The sequence below is a fragment of the Anopheles maculipalpis genome, chromosome 3RL (assembly GCF_943734695.1).
Source record: "Anopheles maculipalpis chromosome 3RL, idAnoMacuDA_375_x, whole genome shotgun sequence".
NCBI classification, from domain to species: Eukaryota; Metazoa; Arthropoda; class Insecta; order Diptera; family Culicidae; genus Anopheles; species Anopheles maculipalpis.
The window spans coordinates 45,148,117-45,171,887 of NC_064872.1; the positions used below are offsets into that span (position 1 = coordinate 45,148,117).

Below are 23,771 nucleotides of genomic sequence, written 5' to 3' on the forward strand. Positions count from 1 at the left end.
GTTTTGTTGCTGATTACTGTCTTGTTCCTTGGTGATGATGGTGTTTCGTCCTTATCGGCCTCAGCGAAGCCCCTCCCCTTCTCCTATTATCATGTCTACCATCACTTGTAGGACGTTTTATTATCTTCGATCCCGGTACAAAAGATAGGTTTTCATCGACTGCGGCAGGGCTAGGTTTGGTATACGTTCCTCTAAATACGTCCGGCCGATTCTCTGGCGAATGACGCGCCTACAGAGATCCATTAGTGGTAGCGGTTCGGCTAAAATAAATAAACAAAAAAAAAAAACAAAAAAATAGTTGATCTCTTGCACATCGAATCGTCTGTCTTTGAATGTGTATACTTACGATCCAATCCGCCAATGTATTTCATCGTTATTTCACAGTGCCCCCAGACGGCTGACACGATCGGGTAAAGTTTACGTCCCTTCAGTCCCTTGAACGCCACACCCAAATACTGGCCATCGACGATAAAGCTGAGCGTTCCCTCATCCATGTCGAGTGCTACGAGGAACTTGTCCGGCACCAGAAATGTTTCCTCCGACTTCAGTATCGCCGGATATGTGACGCCTGGACAGGACTTGGAGTTGTGGAACAGTTTGTTGCGTCCCAGGTCCCAGCCCCAGCTGTGCTCGTTTAGGCCGACTAAACTTTGATAACCTACGGAGTGCAGGGGAGCTTCTGCGGTAGCCACACCGATCACCGCATGCGTACCACGCTGCCGTGTCGACCATGTCACCTCCCACACGTGCAGGCCCTTGGTGAAGCCCACCTTGCCCCGTATGCAGTCTGTGCTCTGTGCCACCGGATGCCGATGGAAGGTCATTTTGTCGTCCTCCTTCACAAACACATTTAGCGATCGATCCTCCGAGTTCCACGAGTACTTGAGCTGGGTTTCCCGGGGTGCAGGTGGCATATCGAGCAGCACATCGAGCCGAGCGGGACGCTGGAAATGAGCTGCCAGTTCGCGGGGAATCTTCGGAATGAACGGGGACGGCTGATCACGGCTGACCGTTTTTACGCTGCCACTGATTTTTTGGCCCATATTCATGCCACTGTGACTACTGCTAGTGTTATTTGTGCGACTGCTTCTGGTGCTACGGATGGCAACCTTGTATGATACGCGAATACGCTGCTCACAGTCTCTCGGATCGATACGGTTCAGGACCACGCGCGGCAGTAATGCAGGGGTGGATGACGATATACTCTGTGGACGGCGACGCTCGCTTGACCTTAACACCGGACCCCGGCTAGATTTGTATCTGCAAAGGAAAGGAAACAAATTCGTCCGTTAGTTAAGGGATTTTTCTATGGGACGGAAATGGAATCACATTTCTCCGAATTATCTCTCTTCTCGAGCTTTCAAAGAAGTTTTTTTTTCTTCTTGGAATTTCTGCTAAAAATATAACCAACGACACATGCAGATGTAGTTCAAAATACATAAACCGGTGTCGGTGTACTTGGGCGCTGTGTTTCCTTTCTCCAGAGGGAACAAAGCCTGCACAAAGCCCGGAACAAAGCCGGTCCTGTGACCTTGTACTAGTTGAAGAAAGAAAAAAAAACGATCCAAAAATACTCGCAGAATTCTGTGTTCGACACAACCCACCCGCATCTCTTTCTACAATGATGATTGTCTGAAATTTTCCAGAGTTGTTATAATTTCTGGTTTGACCATCGACCGAATGCCAGACTGGTGAACTGTAAACAGCGGCGTAAACCGACCCAGAAAGAAACACGTTCCATACTCTGTCCTCGTTGTGAACAATCGCCAAAACCAGGTATTTCTCTGAATGAAAGTTCTACAAACCGAAATAAAAAAAAAGGGAAATTATCGCCAAGGCTAAGCAAATACTTAGCTTTTGCAGATGCTTAAGAAGCAAAATGTGCTGCAAAACTGCTGCAACTAGCCAAACCGCGCTATTAATGGATCTATTTTGCTTAAAGTTAAAGCAGCCATAATGATTTTATAGTAAAAGGAAGTGCCTTTTGAAGGAACAATGTCGATTTGCTCAGACACAGTTGAACCTTGTACTAGTTGAAGAACGAAAAAAAAAACGATCCAAAAATACTCGCAGAATTCTGTGTTCGACACAACCCACCCGCATCTCTTTCTACAATGATGATTGTCTGAAATTTTCCAGAGTTGTTATAATTTCTGGTTTGACCATCGACCGAATGCCAGACTGGTGAACTGTAAACAGCGGCGTAAACCGACCCAGAAAGAAACACGTTCCATACTCTGTCCTCGTTGTGAACAATCGCCAAAACCAGGTATTTCTCTGAATGAAAGTTCTACAAACCGAAATCAAAAAAAAGGGAAATTATCGCCAAGGCTAAGCAAATACTTAGCTTTTGCAGATGCTTAAGAAGCAAAATGTGCTGCAAAACTGCTGCAACTAGCCAAACCGCGCTATTAATGGATCTATTTTGCTTAAAGTTAAAGCAGCCATAATGATTTTATAGTAAAAGGAAGTGCCTTTTGAAGGAACAATGTCGATTTGCTCAGACACAAAAACGTATATAATTATTGATATCATGTGAAATATATTCACGAAAAGGGGCTGGCTGTGATATTTGGAGGAAATTTGAATAGGAAAGTGTACACCTTTCTCGCTGGTCGGTTTGCAACTGTATATTCGTTTGTCCTTTTTTGTATATAATATTTCATGCAGTTCATAATTCGTGTAGATCGAGCAGTTTCTAACGTCGAGTAGTTTATAACCTAATCTTAGTTTCCTAACGCTTTGTTTTATGCAATTCAAATTTATGTTCGAAAATAATTATTCTAATTCCAACATATCAATTGAACAAAGTGGAAGATGTTGTTGTGCGAAGACCTCGGGAGATCTTTGCCTACCATCACTTGCTTTTTTGCCTCAATTATACCCGTAGACTAATATTAAGTCCCGCGTACGTGGAGACGGGTTTCAATAACTCCAGTATGATGACCGGCGCCACCTTTTTACACGTTTTTTTAAATTTCCCCTCTGCCATCGTACTTGAGGGTTCTTTTCAATGCTTTTTAGAAGACTATTCTATGATATTTTCTATCGAAACTAGCCTCTAAATTTGCTTCGGACAAAACAACAATGTCGACATCCAGATGGTAGGAATTCTGACACTTTTTCTGCATGTTTTGAAAATAAAAAGCCCATAGAAAAGCAAAATATAATGATCAGCAGTCACAAAAAAAAAAACATTTAAAAACTAACAGGTGAAAAAAGCATTCAAAGGATTACCTTTTTATAGCCTTTCATATTTTTGCTTCACCCGGCCAAAGTTTCTGCAGGTGTTGGCTGAACGGGCACCTGTATTACGTATTGGCAAATAAGAAAAAAACAGCCTCAAGGTGTCAGCTGCTTCTGCCAATTGCATCTCAGGGACGTGAATGGTTTAGTTTCAACAGTAGAACAAGGACTTTATTTTCACAAATACTCATCACAGCACCATTTTACTACATTGTGCTCCAATGTCAAAGGATAATCTATTTACTGCCGTACGCCATTAAAGTCGGCATTCATCAGCAGCATCTAAACTCCGGTAATTATCATCGTTTGCACGACCGTCGGAAGAGATGGTGTGTGTCGGTCCGTGTGTGCGTGTGGTAGTGTTTTCACTAATTTAAGCATCTCTTTCCGTATACAAAATGTCGAACCAATTTTAAATTGAATTTACCACTTGTCACTCGAACGGCGGTCGGCAACGTCTCTGGGTAAACGATTCTCGACTCCAAAACGCACACCACGGCACAATAATCAAAAGTGCTGTGGTGTGCGTAAGGAAGTACGTTTGCTTTTATACGAAGAAAACGATCGGATAGCCTCGTTCTTTAGAACATTGCCATCATTGCATCGATTGCATCCATTGCCGCAATGGCGACTAAATGTCAAAATCATTAGCAATTTCCTGCCGTTTGATGTTGAGCATGGCTTTTGCGAATGTATAGTGGCCCTGTCTGCTTATCAGAGAAACAGTGCGCGATTCTGTGTGTAATATAAAAGCACGATTCGCATCACTCTCCACACAGACAAACTCCAAGCACATAGTAACTTTGAGCATGTTCTTATGCTAGCGTATCTGTCTGATACGATCTTCTTACCATTGTTTCATTGGCGGTTTAGCAAAGAAACCCAGGCTTTAAGAGCTATAAATTAAAGAGAATACTTGCTGTTCTTCATTCCCTGCGCTCCTGCCCAGGGGCCGGGCAAAAGCAAAGATAACTAATGCATGAATTAAAACGCACATACATCTCTAGGGATCTACGCAAATGACGATGTCGATAAAGAATGCGCAGCAGCACAACAAAAAAAAAAAGACACACACACATCTACATGTTTTATATAGAAATATATATGTATACTCTTCAAAAAGGTACGCCAAAGGGAATTTTCTACAATAGAATCGTATCGATTTAATGTCAAACAGCAAGATAAAAGGGAGAGAAATCACAATTCGAGTACAGCCAAACGGTGTCTTATGTATTCTCCACTTTTGCAGCCACCCCATCAACGGCTGTACCAGCAGCATCCGGCAGCAATCCGGGGTGTGTGTGTGTGTGTGTGTGTGCATGTATGAGTTTGCTGAACTGCTTGGAACCACCATCGGTCGATTTCCCACACACAGAGAAAGCACAGCGAGCGTTACGTTAAGGGCAGCAGCATCCATCCGGCCAGTGTAAATACTTTCATTGCATTTACTAACAAATCCCTAACGAAAGCGTACCACGAACAGGATACACACGGATCATGCGCAGTTCCTGTTCCTGTGATGCTTGATTCGTTTCTTGTTCCACAACTCTCTGGCAGCTTTGCCGAGGGGAGTGTTTCCCTATATACTCTGGCAGCGACGAACGAACCGTCCGTTCCCTTATTTCCTGCTCTGACTCTGTTCGAGATTCCTCCTTTCCCGTGCTTCGAAATACCCTTTATGTGCATCATCGATCACAATTGTACATTTGCGCAATCCTGTCGTACCGTTCTTTCCTTTCTCAGAACTCACATCCTGCCCCAGAACTTGATACTAAAATTGGATGCTGCACATAGTTCCTAGAAAAGTTTCGCTTGATTGTTGAATTTCTAATGCCGTGCTTAAATTGCGATCGATAAAATGTTTATTCTGTTTCGTCACCATTGTTTATCATTAATTTTGGGGAATACTTTTTACTGATATTTTAGTCAATTTTGCAAGCCACAGTTTTTAACTAGTCCAGATAACGTGAAATAATATTCATATTTAACTTAAGTTACATTACTATCGTCGTTTCGTTTAATTTTGCTTAAATCATATTTGTGTATCACATACGCATAGTCAGAGCTACACACAAAGGCACTAAAGGCAAACGCAAGTTCGCACTCTACCAGTTTAGACAGGCATTGCAGTTGTATGCATTCAATTCACCTTATCGTAGTTGCGTTGTATCAATTTGTCATAATTCATTTCTCAAAAGGGAGAAGTAGGTTCCCTTCAACTCTTGAACGTAGTCTGTCCAACAGTCTGTTACAAACAGCTGCATTTGTACGTTATTTGTTTCGATCGTAATTATCTACAGCCGTTATGAAAACGTAGGGACCAATAAAAAGCTCAAACGGCTCAGACAACTTCTAAGGCCAACGGTTTGCCACGCCATACAGAAACGGGTCCGGCTTTACAGACATGGCCAATAAAAAATGTAACAAATTTTACCAACTAGAGGACAACAACTCGCTGTCCAACCACACCATCGTGGTAGACGCATAAATATTATTGCAGACGTATTGCACTGGTGTTAAAGTGCAGCGATACTAAACTTAAGAAGCGTCGTCTTTCAACATTTCTAAACTGGCTGCTTCAACTATTTGTCGAACAACACACAGAGCCCCTCGCCTCTCACTTGACTGTCTATGGAAAGGGTGTTGATCAGTCAATCGCTGCTTATATGCTGGATTGATAGTTTCCAAAACCGATCAATTTTCACACTAGCCATCCGTTATTCAAAGAAAACCTCAGGCTAGTCTTGACTTCCACCAGAAGCAACGGATGTGGTGTTCTTCGAAGTGTTCATGTGTCTAGTACTTGCAGCACTTTAGAAGCCTCTGAAATATGTTTGGATGTCATTTAGTTATCGAAAAAGGAAAAAAAACCCCGCACACATACACAACATACAATTTATCTTCGCTCCACTTAATGTGAAGGTCTAACCTGCTGAAGATGGTAACATGAAACTTTGACCGACAATTTTTCACTGTCGATTACACCCTGGAATCAGTTTACACGCAACCTATTCGACTACGGGCCTCATTGGCATGGGAAAAGGCAAATAAGGATCTTGACGGAATGCAAGTTTTTGAAAAAAAAGAGGCACAACTTCAGTACATTTACCACATCCGCCGATAAGTTTGAAAAGAAGCCTAACTGAAATGATCTGAAACATCCTGTTTCCGATGATCCGATGACTGATTTAGTGAATGTACAACATTGTGCTTAATCCGCCAGCGGCCAAGCTTAACTCAACAGCCACTTCTGATGCCAATGTTCCTGTTCCACTGCATATACACCCGAACGGCATATGGTAAATTGATTCAATTCACCGCAATGATGATAATGACTAGGACCGAGAACCAGATGCAAAACAGATCTCTCACGAATGAATGAATCATTTGATTATTAATTTCTAGTTGGGAGACACTGCCTGGCTAAGACGATGGGAGCCATAACATAACACAAAGTTATAATGAATATTGTATAAAAAAAAAACATAATAATACGAAATCATGTGATTGCTCATAGTACACGCTGTGTAGGCAGTACTACGGCACAAATAGTGTACAATTAAACAAACACATAATTCTTTAACACAGTCTCGAACGACAAAGATCGATTGTTTCATGTTGCTCTTAGACCCCCCCGTTACACCGTTGTGTCCGGACCTTGGGAAGCAATTCGTCGTTCGCGAAGGTTTGTTCGTGCGACTCGACCAGCAGACGGTTATGTAAGGTCCGAGCATTATGATTGAAATGCAAAAGCCACACGGCCACAGACGCTTTACAGAGAGAAAGAGGGAGAGAGACGGCACACGCGTTAACCTTCAATCTGACAAAATCGTGGCATAAACCAGCACACATTTGGCGCGCTGGGAACTGTATTTGGGAGTGGAAACCTCAGCAAAGGCTGTGTTTGTGCGCGCATTTATGTTGCGATGTGATGGTGGTTGTGGCGAAAAAAAAAACACATCTTACTAGTTATGCTGCACATCATGGGCTGCTTGCCACTGCGCCTCCTGCGCATTCAGTGCGCACAGCATCACCAATAGTGCCGGGGACGAGGAGCGGCTGTTCCGTAAAACCAAGTACGTTTCACATTTTTGCAGCTTTACATAATGCAGTAGACGATCGCGAACCAATGCTGCCGCTGCGATAGCAGTGCGTAGCACGGTGGCATCTATTTCCTTCACTCGGCCCTATCAATGTCTGCGTTTCTACTCAATCTTGTTGCGATTATGTGCGATCTGTCGCGGTGGCACTAAGTGTGAAATCGAAGACGATACGTCTTGATTGTTCCTTTTCATTTAAGTGTAAGATACTCGAAATAAACACTCAACATTTTTGTTGATTGCTTATATCTGTAACATACGCTCGTATGAATTGTTGACCCAAAGTTGCTTATGAACACGATAAATGACAACTAGAGCATATGGTAAAACAGAAAAATTGGTTAAGGTAAACTATACAATCGTCTGCATTGCGCGCGTTGCACAATGATCGTCGCGCGCGGTTGAGGTTGCAGCCCGTACAAAGCCATTGAGGCAAGGACCGGTTGATCGTGCGACAGTCGCAACTGAACAACCCACAAGAGAGAGAGAGAGAGAGAGAGAGAGAGAGAGAGAGAGAGAGAGAGAGAGCTCGGCTCGGTGGCCTATTCTCGATGCCGGTTTGGTGGTTTGTCGGTGGCCCTCATATCATTCGAAACGACCACAGTGCTTCATACCCTACCATGAAGCACTTCACGCAAGCAATTCAACGCAGTGTGGCTGACAAGGTGTTGGTGCGTGCCGTGCGCCATTAAGATGACCTCGTACGTGAGACCGTGTGCGACCATGTGCATGTGCCATGTGTATGCCTCAAATGTTGGGGGGAGCAGCCACACGCCAGATCTAGCGGCTAGCGATTGACCTTTTACCGAAAACAATGACCATTAAAAAATTTATGCAGATTGAGCATAATGAGACGACCTTGGCGATCAAACGTCCAACAAGAAACCAAGCGCATAGGACCGATGTGTGTGTACGTGTGTGATGCTCGAGCAAAATCACGCAATCTTAGGCCAGTGCCAGCCGCAACATCAATAGTAACGCAATAGATGGCGCGCGCGCGCCTGCCCGTTATACGCAACTTTTTGGTAGGATACAAGAAAAAAGGATGAAGAAAGGCATGGAAACCCATTTTGTGACAGTAGGAGAGTCCACTTTTACTATTGCTACAGTTATTGACATTTACCTATCAATCGATATCGCCGCTAAATGGCGTTGGAGCTCCCCATTCTGCTCTTCCACCAAAGCGCTCTTCACAGCTTGAATGTGAGCGGAACAATATCATCACTCCTATTCAACTTGACCATGAGGTGTCTGTGAATCGTATGGTATTAAAGCTAAATGCAAATCAAATAAACTGTTACGGAGGCGCCGTATTAGCTGTGGCGTTACGATAGTATAGCACTGTGAACGAGGAAGGTGATCCTCATCCTTGTGACATCACACGTTTCCCTGTTGGCAAACTGGCGAGTGTGTGTTTGACGATCGCTAGATATTGGCGGTATATATCGTTGAACAAACGCACAAATAGTAAACCTGTTTTTGGTGACACAAGTCGTGCTAGTGGTCATGAAATTATGATGCGCACCCTTTACCCGACAGGTACTAAAATCAACATACTAATACTTGGTTGAAATTTAGTGTTCAGTAAGTATGCTCTAGGTATGATCAGTTGCTTCCACATTCATAGCTCAAAAACTGCTAGTGTCCTTCGTCCCTCTGATCAGCTTGCGCTTGACAACGACGGCATACACTACACAATTAGCAGCAATTTAACGCTCTTTTGCTTTATGTAAATTTGTTGTACGACACTCTTCCGAACCCCAACGACTCGGCTGTGCAACTTCCTACCATTTCGTTTGCGTATGTATTGTAAGTTTTTTTTTTTTATTTCTACCCTTTTCAACCTCTCGAGATAAATATCACTGGCGCATGTTGATGTATGAGGTGAGGTACATGTGTGCAATTATGCGTTATCTCCTCGGCGTGCGATTTTTCTTTCCTTGTTTATGACACGTTTTTACATACTACGTTTGTGTGGACCTTGGCCTCACACGTGTGCGCACATTTGCTGTCTATTGATCGTGTTGTACAATACAGCCGCGTGCTGTGGGAAAATAGCTCATACTTCTTGCAGTTTTGATTTTTATTCACAGCAAACAGTCAACAGCTGGGGCGGCTCGGTGGTGTAGGCGACAGCGGCACCGGTATTCAAACGACAGGACCGGGGTTCAAATCCCATCCGGACCGTCGTCCCCCCGTAGTGAGCCATTTCTCGATGGCCGGCATGACCTTAAAGTTAAAGGTCGTTAAGCCAAGAAGAAAAAGAATAAATAAACAATTGGAAGGTGGTATAACAGAATTATCAATGATAAAATCATGCTAAATTCGAACACCCAACCAACACCCAACGATGAGGTTTGATGAAGGCAATTTGAAGTCACATCCAAACAAAAAGTATTTAGTTATTCCAAAAAAGAAAAACGGTGTTCGGTCCATGTGATCGCGCTAATGTAAATGAGGCCAAAGTCCAGCAGCAAGCGACGACACGATAAAATGGCACACACAACTTCTTACGACTGGACCGCCGTCGCGACATCTACGATCGCGGAGGTGGCTATAGTTCCTTGTTTGGAAGTCCCGACTAACCACGCATATGTATCTCTTTATCATTAACCAATCGTTCAAAGCTTGGCAAAATTAGTATCCAAGACGTATCTACCAAGCTTAGCCAAGCAAACCTTCCTGTATTATGTATAAAAGTCCGTAAATCAAGAAGCCACTATATGCTAGGGCAATTTAAACTTGCCCACAAATAGTTTGGTATACGCCCACCGGCATGAAATGAGCCCGAACAACAATATAATAATAATTTAATTTTTACCCACCTCATAATGGTAGAAAAATTAAATCATGCGGGTTCGGAGTACAGTTAATTAGCGATGTCTCAAACGAGCAATTCACATTTCTGTCATTACTCAGCTGGCACTTACGAGACACTCAATAGAAACAGAAAAATTGATCGAAGGTCAGCTTATACCCTTATAAATTTACACAATCTATCAGAAACTAAGAAAAACAAAAACCGATCGACCAAACGGGAAAGCCTTGTGCGTTGAGTACCATCTTTTTTTACTTCCTTAAAATTATTGTTTGTGTAATCGATACGTTCGGTTGTGACCCCTTGCAAATAAAATGTTCGTGTACATGTTTGACGAAGTTCGTGCTGAGGCTATTCAACAACCTCCAAAGGACAGTCCCCTTAAACCCCGAGTACAACTTGTCCCCGTAGGTGTTTGCATTAACCTTCACAACGCAACGATACCCCTTACTTGACGCAAGGGATGATGACGTACGGTGCTCGCCAAAATCGTACTCGAAAATTCATACGTTTGTCAATCGCTGGTGCCAGGGGCTATTAAAGAGAGGTCAAAAAACGTAGTATAACTACCACAGTGCCGATGCAGATCACACACCTCTCCATTCATCGCACTCGGAGGACGTTGGTACGCGGCACGAGAGCAATTCGTGACGGACATCTTACGGATACGACTACATTTAATCGTTCTATGTCAATGTTACGCCTCCTTGTACCTCTTAGTCACGCTACCACAGATATAGGATTCATGGGGATGAGACCGCACGAACCTTGGAACGGATGGTTTGGTCATATGTTTCAAAATTCTCTCGCCACACCGGCCTTGTTAAGCGTTTGGGGTCCACACAACGACTCGATCCTTTGCATGTGTTTATGCTTTATTAGATTAATTGGTCAATAGTCGGCTACACGCATACACACATATTTCGATTCATAACACCCACCCCTTATCAACCAACATCGCCGTTAATGAAAATTTGAGGTCGTCTGTGGTGGGACGTTAGCCAATTCAACAAACAAAAAAAACCCGCTCCCATCCTCATTGCCTGTGGACTCTGAGCGGTCAAGGTTTTGGCTCGCTTGCAGCCAAAACCGGAGACCGGAGAAGGGTTGGCCGTGCTGTCGTTGAATAGTCTGCTTTGAATGCGACCATCAGTCGCAAGACAAGTCGAGGCAGCACACGTACGCAGTAAACTTCTTTGTACGATTAATTCTTCCAAACAGGAAGAAGGATTCGTTCGAAGGGACTACTACGGCGTGTGAAACGCTGGCCGGGCATGCAATGGCTGTTGCTGGAGTGTGCGCGGCATAACGAACGTGTTTGGCGAAGCGATAAAGCTACTCAGCGATGTGTGCAACCGAAAAAAAAAACGCACAAACCGTGCACAGAAAGCCGATGTGTTTGACGGATTCTAGCGCTTCATTTTGTATGCAAGGAACGGATCTGCTTGCGATCGACGGCCGTTTCCGTGATTCTTGGTGTGAGTCGTTGCACTGGCGACGAATCGATTTTTCGCCAGTGTTCCACACGACGTGAAGAGACACAACTTAATGGTTCAGCTGACCGCCGATGTTCGATAGATCATCTACCAACCATCCAGTAACCAACTTCCGCGCCGTCTTAAACCTCGTTTGGCGCAAAAAAAAAGGTGCGCACCAACACACGCAGCAACGGCAGCGTCGAAACCGCGCGCAAACCGTGGAGAACACGTTTCCAACTGATCGCATCGCTTACCATCGTCGCTTGGCTAGCTGACCGCGGAGCCGTGCCGCTTCGCTATGTAAAAACGGCCAAGCGAAACCGACGGAAATCCATTGTCAAACGCAGCTGAACTGTTTACTCGGTCATGCAGGTCGGTCGACTTCCACACCGATGACGCTTTTTCATCCTCGGCAGACCTTACCCATTTCGTCTACGGAACACCTAGAACGCGGACGAATACCGTCCTCACAGCACATAAGATGACACTTTTGTGTGTGGACGGTCCGCATAAGGCAAATCCAGGCAATCTGTTAATCGTCTCTCTACTAAAATCCAGTTTCTATTGCACGACAACATTAATTCCCAAAAAATGTCATGTGACGGAAAATGTCGACAGAAAAACGGGGGGACCCAACCCATGTGACGGAATGTTAATGAAACCAGATGCGTATTACCCTCAACCCCTTACTACTACTACTACTACTGCCACAAGAGAAAATACGACGACAGTGTGTAAATGTCAGATCGTTTCGCATCTGCCTAGTGAATCGCAAGATGCATCCTAGGCAGCAAAGAGCGAGAGCGGCCCGACCGAACGATTCGCGCAAAGCCAAACAAATCAAGAATCGAGAGAAAAACGGCTAATTTTAGTACGTTTTCCAAGCGGAAACTGCATCACGCAGTGAACGAAACGTGGCATTTCCTTGGTACTCACACGCACACACAAGGAAGTTCAAAACAAATTCACTGTTCTGATAGAAACACACAGCTGCTCTGACGGCAGCATTGAAGTCCATTGAACTTGTCTGATCAAGTGCCAGCTTCAATTAACCGACTTCACACACGCACGCACTGGAAAAGATCGCACCATTATCGGGCTTTATCGATAACGTTTCCGGGGTTCGTCTTCAGTGAATATGAATCTTTAATGGCCTACTACAGTGTAGAACAACTTTAATCTAAACATGAGCGAAAGGCGAGACCAGTTTTTTCATCTTCGATCTTCAATAAACTCTTAACTCGACGACCTGACCTTCGTCAGACAGAGTGTAGGAAAACTAATACCACTAGCTCATCAATCAAGGTAAAACACACATACACACAAACAACAAGTTCGCTCTTGAAAAAGTTGAAAGTTTGTCTCATCTTATTATTATTGGCGGCTTGAAGTGCCAGCCAGCGTTGCAGATTGTTACTACCGCAACTGTTCCATAACTCGAATGCCATGTTTATTCAACAACTTGGCAGCAGAATGACAAGCGATCACGTCATTTTCAATTTGAATACGTTTTAAATTTTTCACACTTCTGCTTGGACCGTATCTTTTGCAGCGGCTTGCTTGCAGATGGCAAACGACCGTTGAAAGAAGGAAACATGGAGCTCTCCAACATCACCAAATCATCTGTCAAGGACAGGTCTACGATATAAGGCCTGATTGTCAACGCCAAACGGAAAACTTTCCGACGAAAAGACTCAAACCAAACGGAAAGCAAATTTGTATTATGGTCACCCGTTAGAGTCGACGAATGTTTCGTCGACTTTTTCCATACATTCATACAGGCACAGGTTTCTCAGTTCATGCATTCATAGATGATTTCAATCGAATTATACCTATCTTTAATTGCTAATTTAGAACAGTAACTGTGAACAATCAGTAACTAATGAATTAGTTTGATTTAATAATATACTTTTTGTATTGGAAACTTTTTCGTGAAAGACTCTCGTGGTTCTTGCTTCAGAATAATTCCTGCAAACCACCAAATAAAATCACTAAAACGACTTCGAAATGATTGTCATAACATATCCACGTAAAATATATACACTTTTCTATCGATTTACGCTTAAACATGGTTTTTATGAATGCAAACTATACTTTCCGTTGCTTTTGACTGTTGGAAAACTTTCAGTCGCGTTTTCGTTTGGTTTAGTCTAAACGTCTGATTTAGTCAACGGATAGCCAAACGGAAAGTCATAATATCAAAGCGACAATTATGTGACGTTTGAGAAGACGTTTGCGTTTCACAATCAGGCCTATAATCTCTCTGCTCTACCAACGCATTGTCAAATGCTCCAAACACTGATCGAAATGTTCTGCCGGTTGACTAACCTTCGAAACGGATGGCTCGTCTAGAGACAAGATTAGAGATGAGCTCTCTAATGAGAACTCTATCAGTACCACCACCACCTTCAAGCTTCAAGATGATGATATATTTTTTCGGTATGTTTAACTTTTCCTGCAAATCTCTCAGAGATTATTTGGGTACCCATCGTAAATGAAGGTCAGTTTACTTAACGCTCTTCGGAAACCACCACATCAGCTGACGAGATGACACACCTGGCAGGACCGCACCAGAAATCGTCTACACGAATTCGAGTCAAACCAGCGAACGTCAAACCAGCATGCGCTCAATTCCCGATGGCCAGCTGACCAGGACGGACATATGAGCATCGCGTATCGCTGTTTGTTGCCTTGGTCGCTGCGCATTTCGACACGACTCAGAGGCTGGATCTGTGCGTCTGTAGTAACTGCACTGTTAAACTATATCGCTATGGTCTGTCTCCGGTTCCGGCAGAGCGGTGAAAAACAAGAGCCAGTTGTCGTAGCATAAAATCCATTCGAGGGATCAATCGATCCGAAGCATGCACACACACACCGCATGCATGGCCCCAACCCGCTTACGGTTTTATGTATATTGTTTTCAATGCAGTGAAACGTGAACTGAACACCGAACCTTGACTATTTTCCATGCCAACCACGGCGGTCTGCAGGAACCAGATCGTAGATGACTTGATCTTCCTGCTCTCACACTCTACTGAAGGGCCGGCTGAGCGACTCTGGCTGAGCCACGCTGTATGCTATTCAGCTGGGCTGAATTGAGCTGTCTCACTAGTATTTGGGTTTCTCGCCAAGCCATCAGTAGAAGGCTCAGACCTTCGAGTGAAGCTGGATATGTGTGTTTTGCGTTCCGTACGATTCAGATTTCGCTCCATGCTAGTGAACTGAAACGGTACGGAACACTGACGCGATGCTCTCTCGTTCGCAACAGAAGGCACCAGACACAGTTGAAGGGCAGCATCAGCACTAGTGGCAGAAAGAAGAAGAAAAAAACCCCCCAACACGGACACGCTGTACTAACTTCCAAAATTCAAAATTCACCAGTGCGCAGGACCATTCTCCACAGAGTACACGGTGTGGAACACCGTTTAGAACGTTTCCCTCAGTAAACTCTGCAAACAAAAGTACAAAACTATACTCTAAAGACTGGAACAGCCAAAACTCTTTCACCCGTTTACTTCCGCACACAGCAACAGAAGCAAACTAACCGATACAAAACCTGCCGAAGACGCCTGCATCTGCCGAGTTCACCAACTTTTACTGAGCTCACCTTTTCTCACTGGCACGAATCGGTTCCATTCTAGCGATCGTGATCGTGATCGTGGCCGTCTTCCGTATCAGCCCCAGTGAAGACGGAGGTCGATTTCGACCAAACTACCACCATACAAAACTCATCCGGATTGAACCCAGCCGAGGGGATCGAACCGACCGATACCAAAAGCACTACCCGTACCGACCCCGCAGGAAGGCAGTGGAAGGCCGGTGGGGTGCTGCTGTGAGTGCAAAAACCGTCAAAAATGGCATCAAAAGAGGCAACATGTGTAACGCATATTATTTTCGATACCATTTACCACACCGGAGCTACCGAAGCTGCAAACCCGCAGGGGTATCGCGCATCGACAAACACGCGGTAGCATCACAGGTCCGGAACAACACACACCAACGCACACCGACGCCACTGCCAAGCAAACGAAGCGGATGGATCTGCTGGTTGCGTTTCGACGTCTGAAAATACGATAATCACACATTATCTCAAATTATTCATTGGAAACTTTTGTTCAATTGTGAAACCTATATCAACTTCATCCCTTTGCGCTTCTGCGAGTCACCATATAGCAGGGGTTAAATAATGACACGGTGAATGGTGTACTTTGAGCCCCACTGCCCAGCCAGCGGGCATTTGTGACAAAAGCAGGGACAAGATTTTAGGTCAACGATGCGCGCTGTTGTACGATTTACATTCTGCATTGATCGATTTGCCCAAAGTTATGAGCAATACAGCCCGGACCGCCAATAAACACTAACACTAGACAATTTGTTCTTCAAAATATCGTTAAATTCTAATCATCTAAATGGTTCCAACACTAGTAAGGCCTATCGCAGCACGGAAATACGGTACGATGAATAATTATCGACATCAACCGGCAGCTGCAGCTTCTCGATGCCCAAAGCTATAGCTTAGCATGGCCCTGAGCATTCAAATAGAAGAGTTTTTGGGGGAAATGTTGAAGACTGCTCGAAAAAAAAAGCTCAAGAGGCACACAATGACCAGCAGACGACGAGTTCGTTCATCGTGGTCATTACCGTAGTTGATCACCTTGAAGCTGTTAGTGAGAAGAATCCGTTTTCAAGCTTCATTCGGATGAGAAGACCTTGGTGATGAACTGGTAAAGATACATACACGATATAATGACGCTGCTCTTTTGACAAACGGGTGGAATGTACCAAGAACACATCATCAGGGTTACACCAAAAAAAAAAGATGGCGGATGGTATCAATCATTAACTATTAAATGGAATCATAGTTGAACCTTTAGAATAGTACACAACTCCCACACATTCCAAAACCACCAACAGAAGGTTTTCTACAAAAATGTACGTCACTAAAATGACCTTCTGTAGATTTGAAACCGTTGAAATGTTTTGCACGTGGAGCAAAACAGGAAATCTCCAACACAGAAATTACTGCCTCCACTGTGACCTGCAAGTACCGTCAAATCACTATATTCCTACCAAGTAAGAGTAGGATAATACGCGGCTTTGACGAATCCACCGCACTCTACAGGAAGAAAATGATTTCCAAATTTAGAACCAATTTACTGACTTCTTCGGCTTTTCACTAAGATGCTCCCCACACATGTTCCCAGACTGTGTAGTGGTGCTGATGTGATTTACGATCACGTGCTGTATATTAACACGGCAGGTTCTTTTGGTTCTCCCGGCAGATCTCACAAGGATCGTCGATGAAAACACAATACCACGTGGAGCATATCTATGGCGCTTTTCTTATGTACGCTCTATAACTAGCGTACGGGATAGAGGGGGGGGAGGGGGGGGGAATGCACACGATAAGCATATGTTCAACCCGGATGGATCAATTTGAAGAGCTTCAAAGTGCCACCCTCCCACATGGTGTAACTACTTCTGCTTCTGTTCATTAATGCCACCACCACCATAACCACATGCGGGGGTTTTCGTTCTCCGGCTATATTCGTTCATTGCCCCGTGGGAGATGAGCTTCCACACACTTTCCAGCACCGAAGGCGGCCACTTACACCCCCGACAACGCACTTTGTTGTTCTCGGCAATCCTAGGCTGGTTCAAGAGCACCTTTATGTCATATGCGGGTGCATAAACATAACTTATATGTTTGTTGTTCTGTCCCCAAGCTGGGCTGCCTTGGTCTGCCTTGGCTGGAAGGATTAAAGTAATATACATTTACAGTACTGGACAAAATAAATTCTACGCTTAAACTATTCTTTCTTCAAGCTCAATATTTCCTTCAATGTAATAGTTACAACAATGCTATCTTCAGGAAAGTGGTTGTCCTATTATCAGGCAATAATGTTGTAGAAGTGAAGTTATTAGAATTATGCATGACTTTCTAAATATATGCTTTTTTTTCAGGAAAGAATGAGGATCGGCATGGACAAAATAAATCCATACACCAGATGTCTTATTCACAAGTTATGCTTATATCTAATATCTCCTTTTATTTTGACCACCCTTTGCCTTCAGCACCGCTTCCAATCGACGAGGCATACTTTCAACGTGATTCCTTAGATATTCTGGATCAATTTTCTCCCACGCTGTTTTCAAAACATCAAAATAGTCGTCTTTGTTGGAGATCGATGTTTTGCCAACTTTATCGTCCAAATAACACCACAAATTCTACATCGGATTCAATTCGGGAGATTGGGATGGCCATTCGAGCACCTTAATTTGGTTAGATTTGAAGAACACACGTTGTTTTTTGGCCGTATTTTTGGGGTCGTTGTCTTGTTGAAAAATGCAATTTGTTTCTAGGTCAGTTTTCAATAGTGAAACCTCCAAATTTTCTTTCAACAAGTTAATATATACATCTGCGGTCATAATCCCCTTGATATTCACCAAACTTCCGACTCCAGCCGATCGATCGCTCGATGCAAACAATACCCAAACCATAATGTTCCCCGCTCCATGCTTTACCGTCTTCTGAATGGATAATTCCTTAAGTGCGTCGCCGGATCTGAGGCATACCCTGGCTCGACGTTTTTGTCCAAACAACTCAAACTTGCTATCATCGCTCCGCAAAACGCTTTTCCAAAAGTCTATGGACATCCCGGCGTACTTTTTGGCAAAATCCAATCGCTTCCTTTTGTTTTGCATGCTTAGGAAAGGACGCTTCGATGCCAAACAACTTTTCAAACCACTCTCGTTGAGGCGCCGGCGTATGGTACGGCGATCGACATCCAGATTCATCGTTTCCTTAATTTCTCTGGAAGACAACTTAGGGGTTTGCTTCGCCATTCGAATTATTCTCGCATCATCACGACGGGTCGTTACGCGATGACGTCCTTGTCCAGATAAGTTATGCACAATTCCAAAGGTTTCGTGTGTTTTCCAGATGTGCAGCACAGCTCCAATCGAAATCGAATACTTTTCGGCAATTTTCCGGATAGGATCCTTTTTCGCGATCGCTTAGAATATGTTTTCCTGATTTTTTACACTTTTTATATGAAGCAATATTTTGAGCCACTAGCTTTCCAGTAAAAGAACTGTCATATACGCCACAGGGCTGCTAGTTTTACAGTGCTGCCTGACCGTTAGTTAATTATCACGGCAAGAAAAACTGTTTTTTAAGTGTATGATTTATTTTGTGCATGATTAAAAACCAACTGTTGGCCATATCAACTTCTTGTATGCATATAAAGCTATTTTAAATATTTTTCTCTGCAATACTTTATTACTTTATTAACTTACTTTATTAAAACTTTATTGAAAAACATGGTTTTTCAATAAAGATGGATGGATGGCCCAACAAATCATGGTTTTTATCTGAAAAATAAAGAAAATACTCCTCAACGAGCATTTTTACTTTGCGCGTATGATTTATTTTGTCCAGCACTGTATATATAAGGTGCTGCTGCCTTAGACAACCCATTAGAGTCAACCACCTCTCTCTCTCTCTCTCTCTCTGTCTCTCAAATCAATCCGCGGCCCAGACCTAGCGTTCACCCATCCATTCATCCGTTGCATTGGAAAGATGCGACTCCTTTATTGGAAAGTTGTTTTGTTTTTTTCCTTCACATGCATTTTGCTTTCGACTCACGCATTTGCGTTTACGCCAGGCCAAGCATTCGGCCGGCTGCAACTGTGCGGGGACCTGTGTCGTCGTGGATGGCGGGAGGGACTGAGGGATGCGCAAAAATGTGCTGCTGTTTAAAAAATATGCTCCACTGCCGCGAAACAAATCCGGACGACCGAAACGGGGTGCAATATTTCCCTTTCAAACATTCGCTACTCACCGCTGCCCAGTGCGGGCAATTGAAATTCGCGTACCGAAAAGCGCTCACACTTGAATGATTTGAGCGAAATCCACTTCGAGGGTGGACATGGCTTCAGTCAGCTTCACTTGGCTTGAGTAGGATATATATATATAAGGAAATCTGCTCTTGCTACGCCGCGAGTACACTACTATGGCTGGGTGGATTTGTTGGATTTGATTTCATTTGGTTGGATGGTCAGTTCCTGCGCATGACTGCAGCTTGCTGTTTCTGCTGCTGCTGCTGCTCTCGCTGCTATCTTCTTCTGCAGCGCGCAGTCTGCACGTTTTCACAGTTTCAAAATAAATTTCTTTGTCTATCGGTCGTGCGCGAAATATCATAAACTCGCGTAGTAAACTACGACTCCCTTCCTTGCCGGCGGGCTGCATCCCCATTCAATCACCCGCACCCGTACGCCTAAACTCAAGAAAGCGCGAAAAGCACGTGGTCTGCAGGCGAGCAGCAGCTTAGGAGCTTTAGTTTCTCGCGCTACTCCTCGAGCCTTGCATCGATGAATTCGGGATACGCGTCAGTTGTCGCGGTACTTGGACCAATTTTCTCAGTAACCGTCCATCGCAGTCCAAAATCGCAGTCTGCGTTGTTTTTTCTTATATCTGTAGATTGCAAATAGTTGTACACTTTGTGCACTACTACCCGACATCCCCTCCCCCTTCCTCCCTTCAACACCTCCACAAAAATAGTGGGTGTCATACGAAAAACCGGTTCAGCTGGCCCGTGTGACTCATGCGTTTGACTTTTGGCCGTGCCGAGCCAAAGACAGCAAAAACGAAACAAACAGACTGAAAGAAGGGCGTTTTCCTCGGAAGATAAATGATTTGCAAAAGATATCGTGCAACGAATACCGGAAATGAAAATAGGATTGATCATGAAGCCAAATTAGCTGCCCGTTACGGCTCTCAGCTAGCAAAGAAGGGTAGGCGGTGTGTGGGGGGGGGGGCGGGGGGGAGGTATATGACACCGAAGGTAGGAAAACCCGTGTTTCACGAAGAGCACGATTCACGCGGCACACTGATGTGCGAATGCTCCTTCCAAGAAGGAAGTATGACACTTTCCGGCAGCTTGCAACTGTCTCATTTCCAGACGACGACGCCGTACGATGACGTACGCCGCCGAACCGAGCACATGGTTTGCCGGCGATAAGTCGAGCATTACTCATAATGTGACCGTTTTGCCTGTGTGTGTGTGTGTGTGTGTGTGTATGCATTCGTACGGCTTTACGACCCTCTAATTAGCTAATCCTTTCGCTCGCTTGGCTCGATGGTTCGGTTGGGTTGACTTGCCCTTCACTTAAAGGGACAGAAATATGCTGTACATTGAGGCCATTGTCCGATTTATGATCGGGATAGGCTGGCTTTATACTCTCGCTGTGTCGGATCGAGGTGTATGCCGTTTGGCTTGAAGTAGTACAACATCGCATTGATCGCATGCGAAGCAAATCTGAAAACACGTTTCTCGAGAATGACGCATAAAAAATATCCTTGCCGACCGAGAAGGGTACGCTGCGGGCTATTGCAGCAAGCAGGGTAAGGGATCTGTACGTGTTTATCGTTACCCTGATGCATTTGTGCCGTGTCCTCGTTTACCTTACCTCCTCCGGGATAGCCCATCGGAAGCCCCTTTCGCCTCAGCAACACCATACGCATCAACATCGATTCTATCGTTGACGCTGCTGACTTTTCTGTTGTCATTCGTGGATGAAGTAGCAGCAATTTTAACTAAAAAAACCTAGCGAACCCGGTCGACCGGATAACCCGAACGCTCGAGGACGGAGAAACACGGCACAACACAACAGCTGTCATATTTACACTTGAAGGGTTTTGCCGTGCCGTAACCTAGGGGGAGGCTTGGCTTATCGGCACTACCACCAGTGCGATAGAAAACAAAACGTAAAGGGATCGAAATGTGAAGCTTCGAAATAGTTTGTACGAACGTGAGAGAAACAAAGTTCCGTGACACCAACATTTTTAGTATTAAATTAAGCAAAGCACTTGGTTGGTCACATTGAAATTGGTTTGATGTTTGGAAACATATTATGCACACAAAATCTCTCGTCTGAGTCTGTTTTCGTGTAACACAGATCGATAAGAGTGGTTCCCGATAAAATGAAAAACTCATGCCCGGTTCGGCTTGTTTTGCACGTTAGCTATTCTTTAATTTTCTCAGCAAACGCTGCTGACTACTGTGGGAAAAGCAAATGTATTTGCACTGGCAAACCAACAATCACATTCCTCCGCCCGGTCCAATGGCACCACTTCCCACCGATAGAGCATGACTAGCGTCTCGGGCAAACGTCTGTGACGTCGAGGTTACCAGAACGAGGCAGATAACGGTTCTGGCTGTTATCAGTCCAATGATAGTAGCTAGAACCCGCCGCGCCGGAAAGCACAAGTCCGTGCCTATGTTCCCAGTGAATCGAACTGTCAAGGTGAGTTTGGTTTGTTCTGGTTTGTTTGACATTATTTCCCTTTATCGCTCCAGAGCAGTGCAAACAAGGTTGGGTCCCAATCAGAGAGAGAGAGAGAGAGAGAGAGAAACGGGAAGAGATTAAACAAAACGATGCTTTGAACACCAGCGATCGATCATCGTTCGATGCGATCAATGCCCCAAATATGTGCTGGTTTCATCGTTTGTGTGACAATCTCATCAGACAATTTGAGCAACGTTTCAAGTGAGGAAATACATCACTAAATCACAACCCTAGATGTGATGTACCATCACTAGAAAATTCAAATAAAATAAATCGTATCACCTACTACGATAATCTTCCATTTTATTTCAAGTACGGATACGCAATCATTGTATGCTAGTGTCTGTAGTGTAAGAAACGGTGAATCTCGCAGCAAGTGTGCGTATGGGCGAGTTTTAGTCAATTTTAACACACTTATCCTTTTCGGTTCCTCTTCGAAACTCAAACACAGATAAAACAGACGCAACGTGAGCAATATAAACTATCTGTGTTAAAATTGCAAATTGCTTTCGTAAGCTTAAGGAATCTCAAAACAGAACAAAACTCTATTTGCAAATTTGACTAAATTAAGCTCGATTGATTGATGATGTAAGATGATGGGAATTATCACAGGGTTAGTAAGGCCGGAGGATCATCCAACTGCAATCTACCGTACGATGTACGTGGCCAGAAAGGAAGAATTTACCTTTTTCGTGCTACTTCCATTTAGCTGTCTTTTGGGCCTGTTGTCTTGTTTTCGCTTTCGCGTGATGTATCTCTCTGGGACAACGATGTTAATCTTTATCCCCGACGACAAATATCCAAGTGTAACTACACAAACTGATACAATACTGCTGGCGGTTTGCTGACGGTTGTTTTTGGCGTTCGTGTTTCGTGCAGCCAAAAACTTAGCCCACTACTATATCTTCCTCTACCTTGGATAGAATTGAAAATGATAAGGTTTTCTATTGCGATGCATCCGATTCTATATGCTGCTTGCTCGTATCGGATGATGACGGTTTAAGCACGGTTTACACACAAGATTTATCACACTGTTTTCCTTTCTTTTCGAACGCGTATGTTTTTTTTTTTTCGTAGGAAATGCGAATTTTCGACGTATTTTAAGCGATTGAACAAAATAAATATTTTTGTACTATACTTTCCATCTACACGAATACTTCGCACACAAACACACGTGACAAGAAAGCGTTTTGTTTTCAACGTAGTGAAACAAAACTGCAGAAACACTTCGCCAGCAACGAGAGCTTGCTAATTAGCACCAATGGAAGGATGATCACTCTACCACACACACACACACACGAGCGCATCGGTTTCAGTTGGTTCGTCGACTTTGTTCTATTACCCTTTTCTTTTCCTCTAAGCAACCTACTACTGTTTCATCGGCTACTTTGTCGATTCTCACGCGTTACAACACTTCCTCCGTATGGGTATAAAAGATGGAGAGTAATTGTTAGTAGAGGGTACCATTTTTTTATGCTATTGTGTTATTTAGATATTATTACTTCGCTAATGGCTTGGCGTCGTCGTTTTATCTTGCTTTCCGAAACCCTTTCGTTTCACCGCGTTTTTGCAAAGACACATATTTTCCTCCAAGTATGCACGACGATACACACATGCACAAATAACACTCAAATGCACGTACTGAAACGACCGATAAACGCGTGGTGCACACGTGCGCTCGGCAGTCCGCTAATTTTTTCGGTTTGCTTTTTTTACAAACTGAAGCCTTTTCTTCCCGTGCTGCCAGAGATCGGTTTGAGATCGATGGAATTGCTTGCC

At 44.0% G+C, this 23,771-nt stretch overlaps 1 protein-coding gene across 1 annotated transcript; it reads right to left on the reverse strand.

Moving 5' to 3' along the window:
* Positions 1-22,740, reverse strand: LOC126564926 (protein gustavus). The gene is made up of 3 exons (XM_050222052.1): positions 22,678-22,740; positions 347-1,260; positions 1-260 (listed from the first exon to the last, which is right to left on the reverse strand). The coding sequence occupies exons 1-3, from the start codon at positions 22,695-22,697 to the stop codon at positions 121-123; spliced, it is 1,074 nt and encodes a 357-aa protein (XP_050078009.1). The 5' UTR covers positions 22,698-22,740; the 3' UTR covers positions 1-120.
* Between the last annotated feature and the right edge of the window lie 1,031 nt (positions 22,741-23,771).

Bases quoted from the DNA above. Each gene is read 5' to 3' on its own strand.
- LOC126564926 (XM_050222052.1), bottom strand. From the start codon at position 22,697: ATGGAAGTAGCACGAAAAAG. The intron at 1,261-22,677 runs GTAAATTCTTCC...TTTCCTTTGCAG, and splicing joins ATGGAAGTAGCACGAAAAAG to ATACAAATCTAGCCGGGGTC. The intron at 261-346 runs GTAAGTATACAC...TATTTATTTTAG, and splicing joins ATACATTGGCGGATTGGATC to CCGAACCGCTACCACTAATG.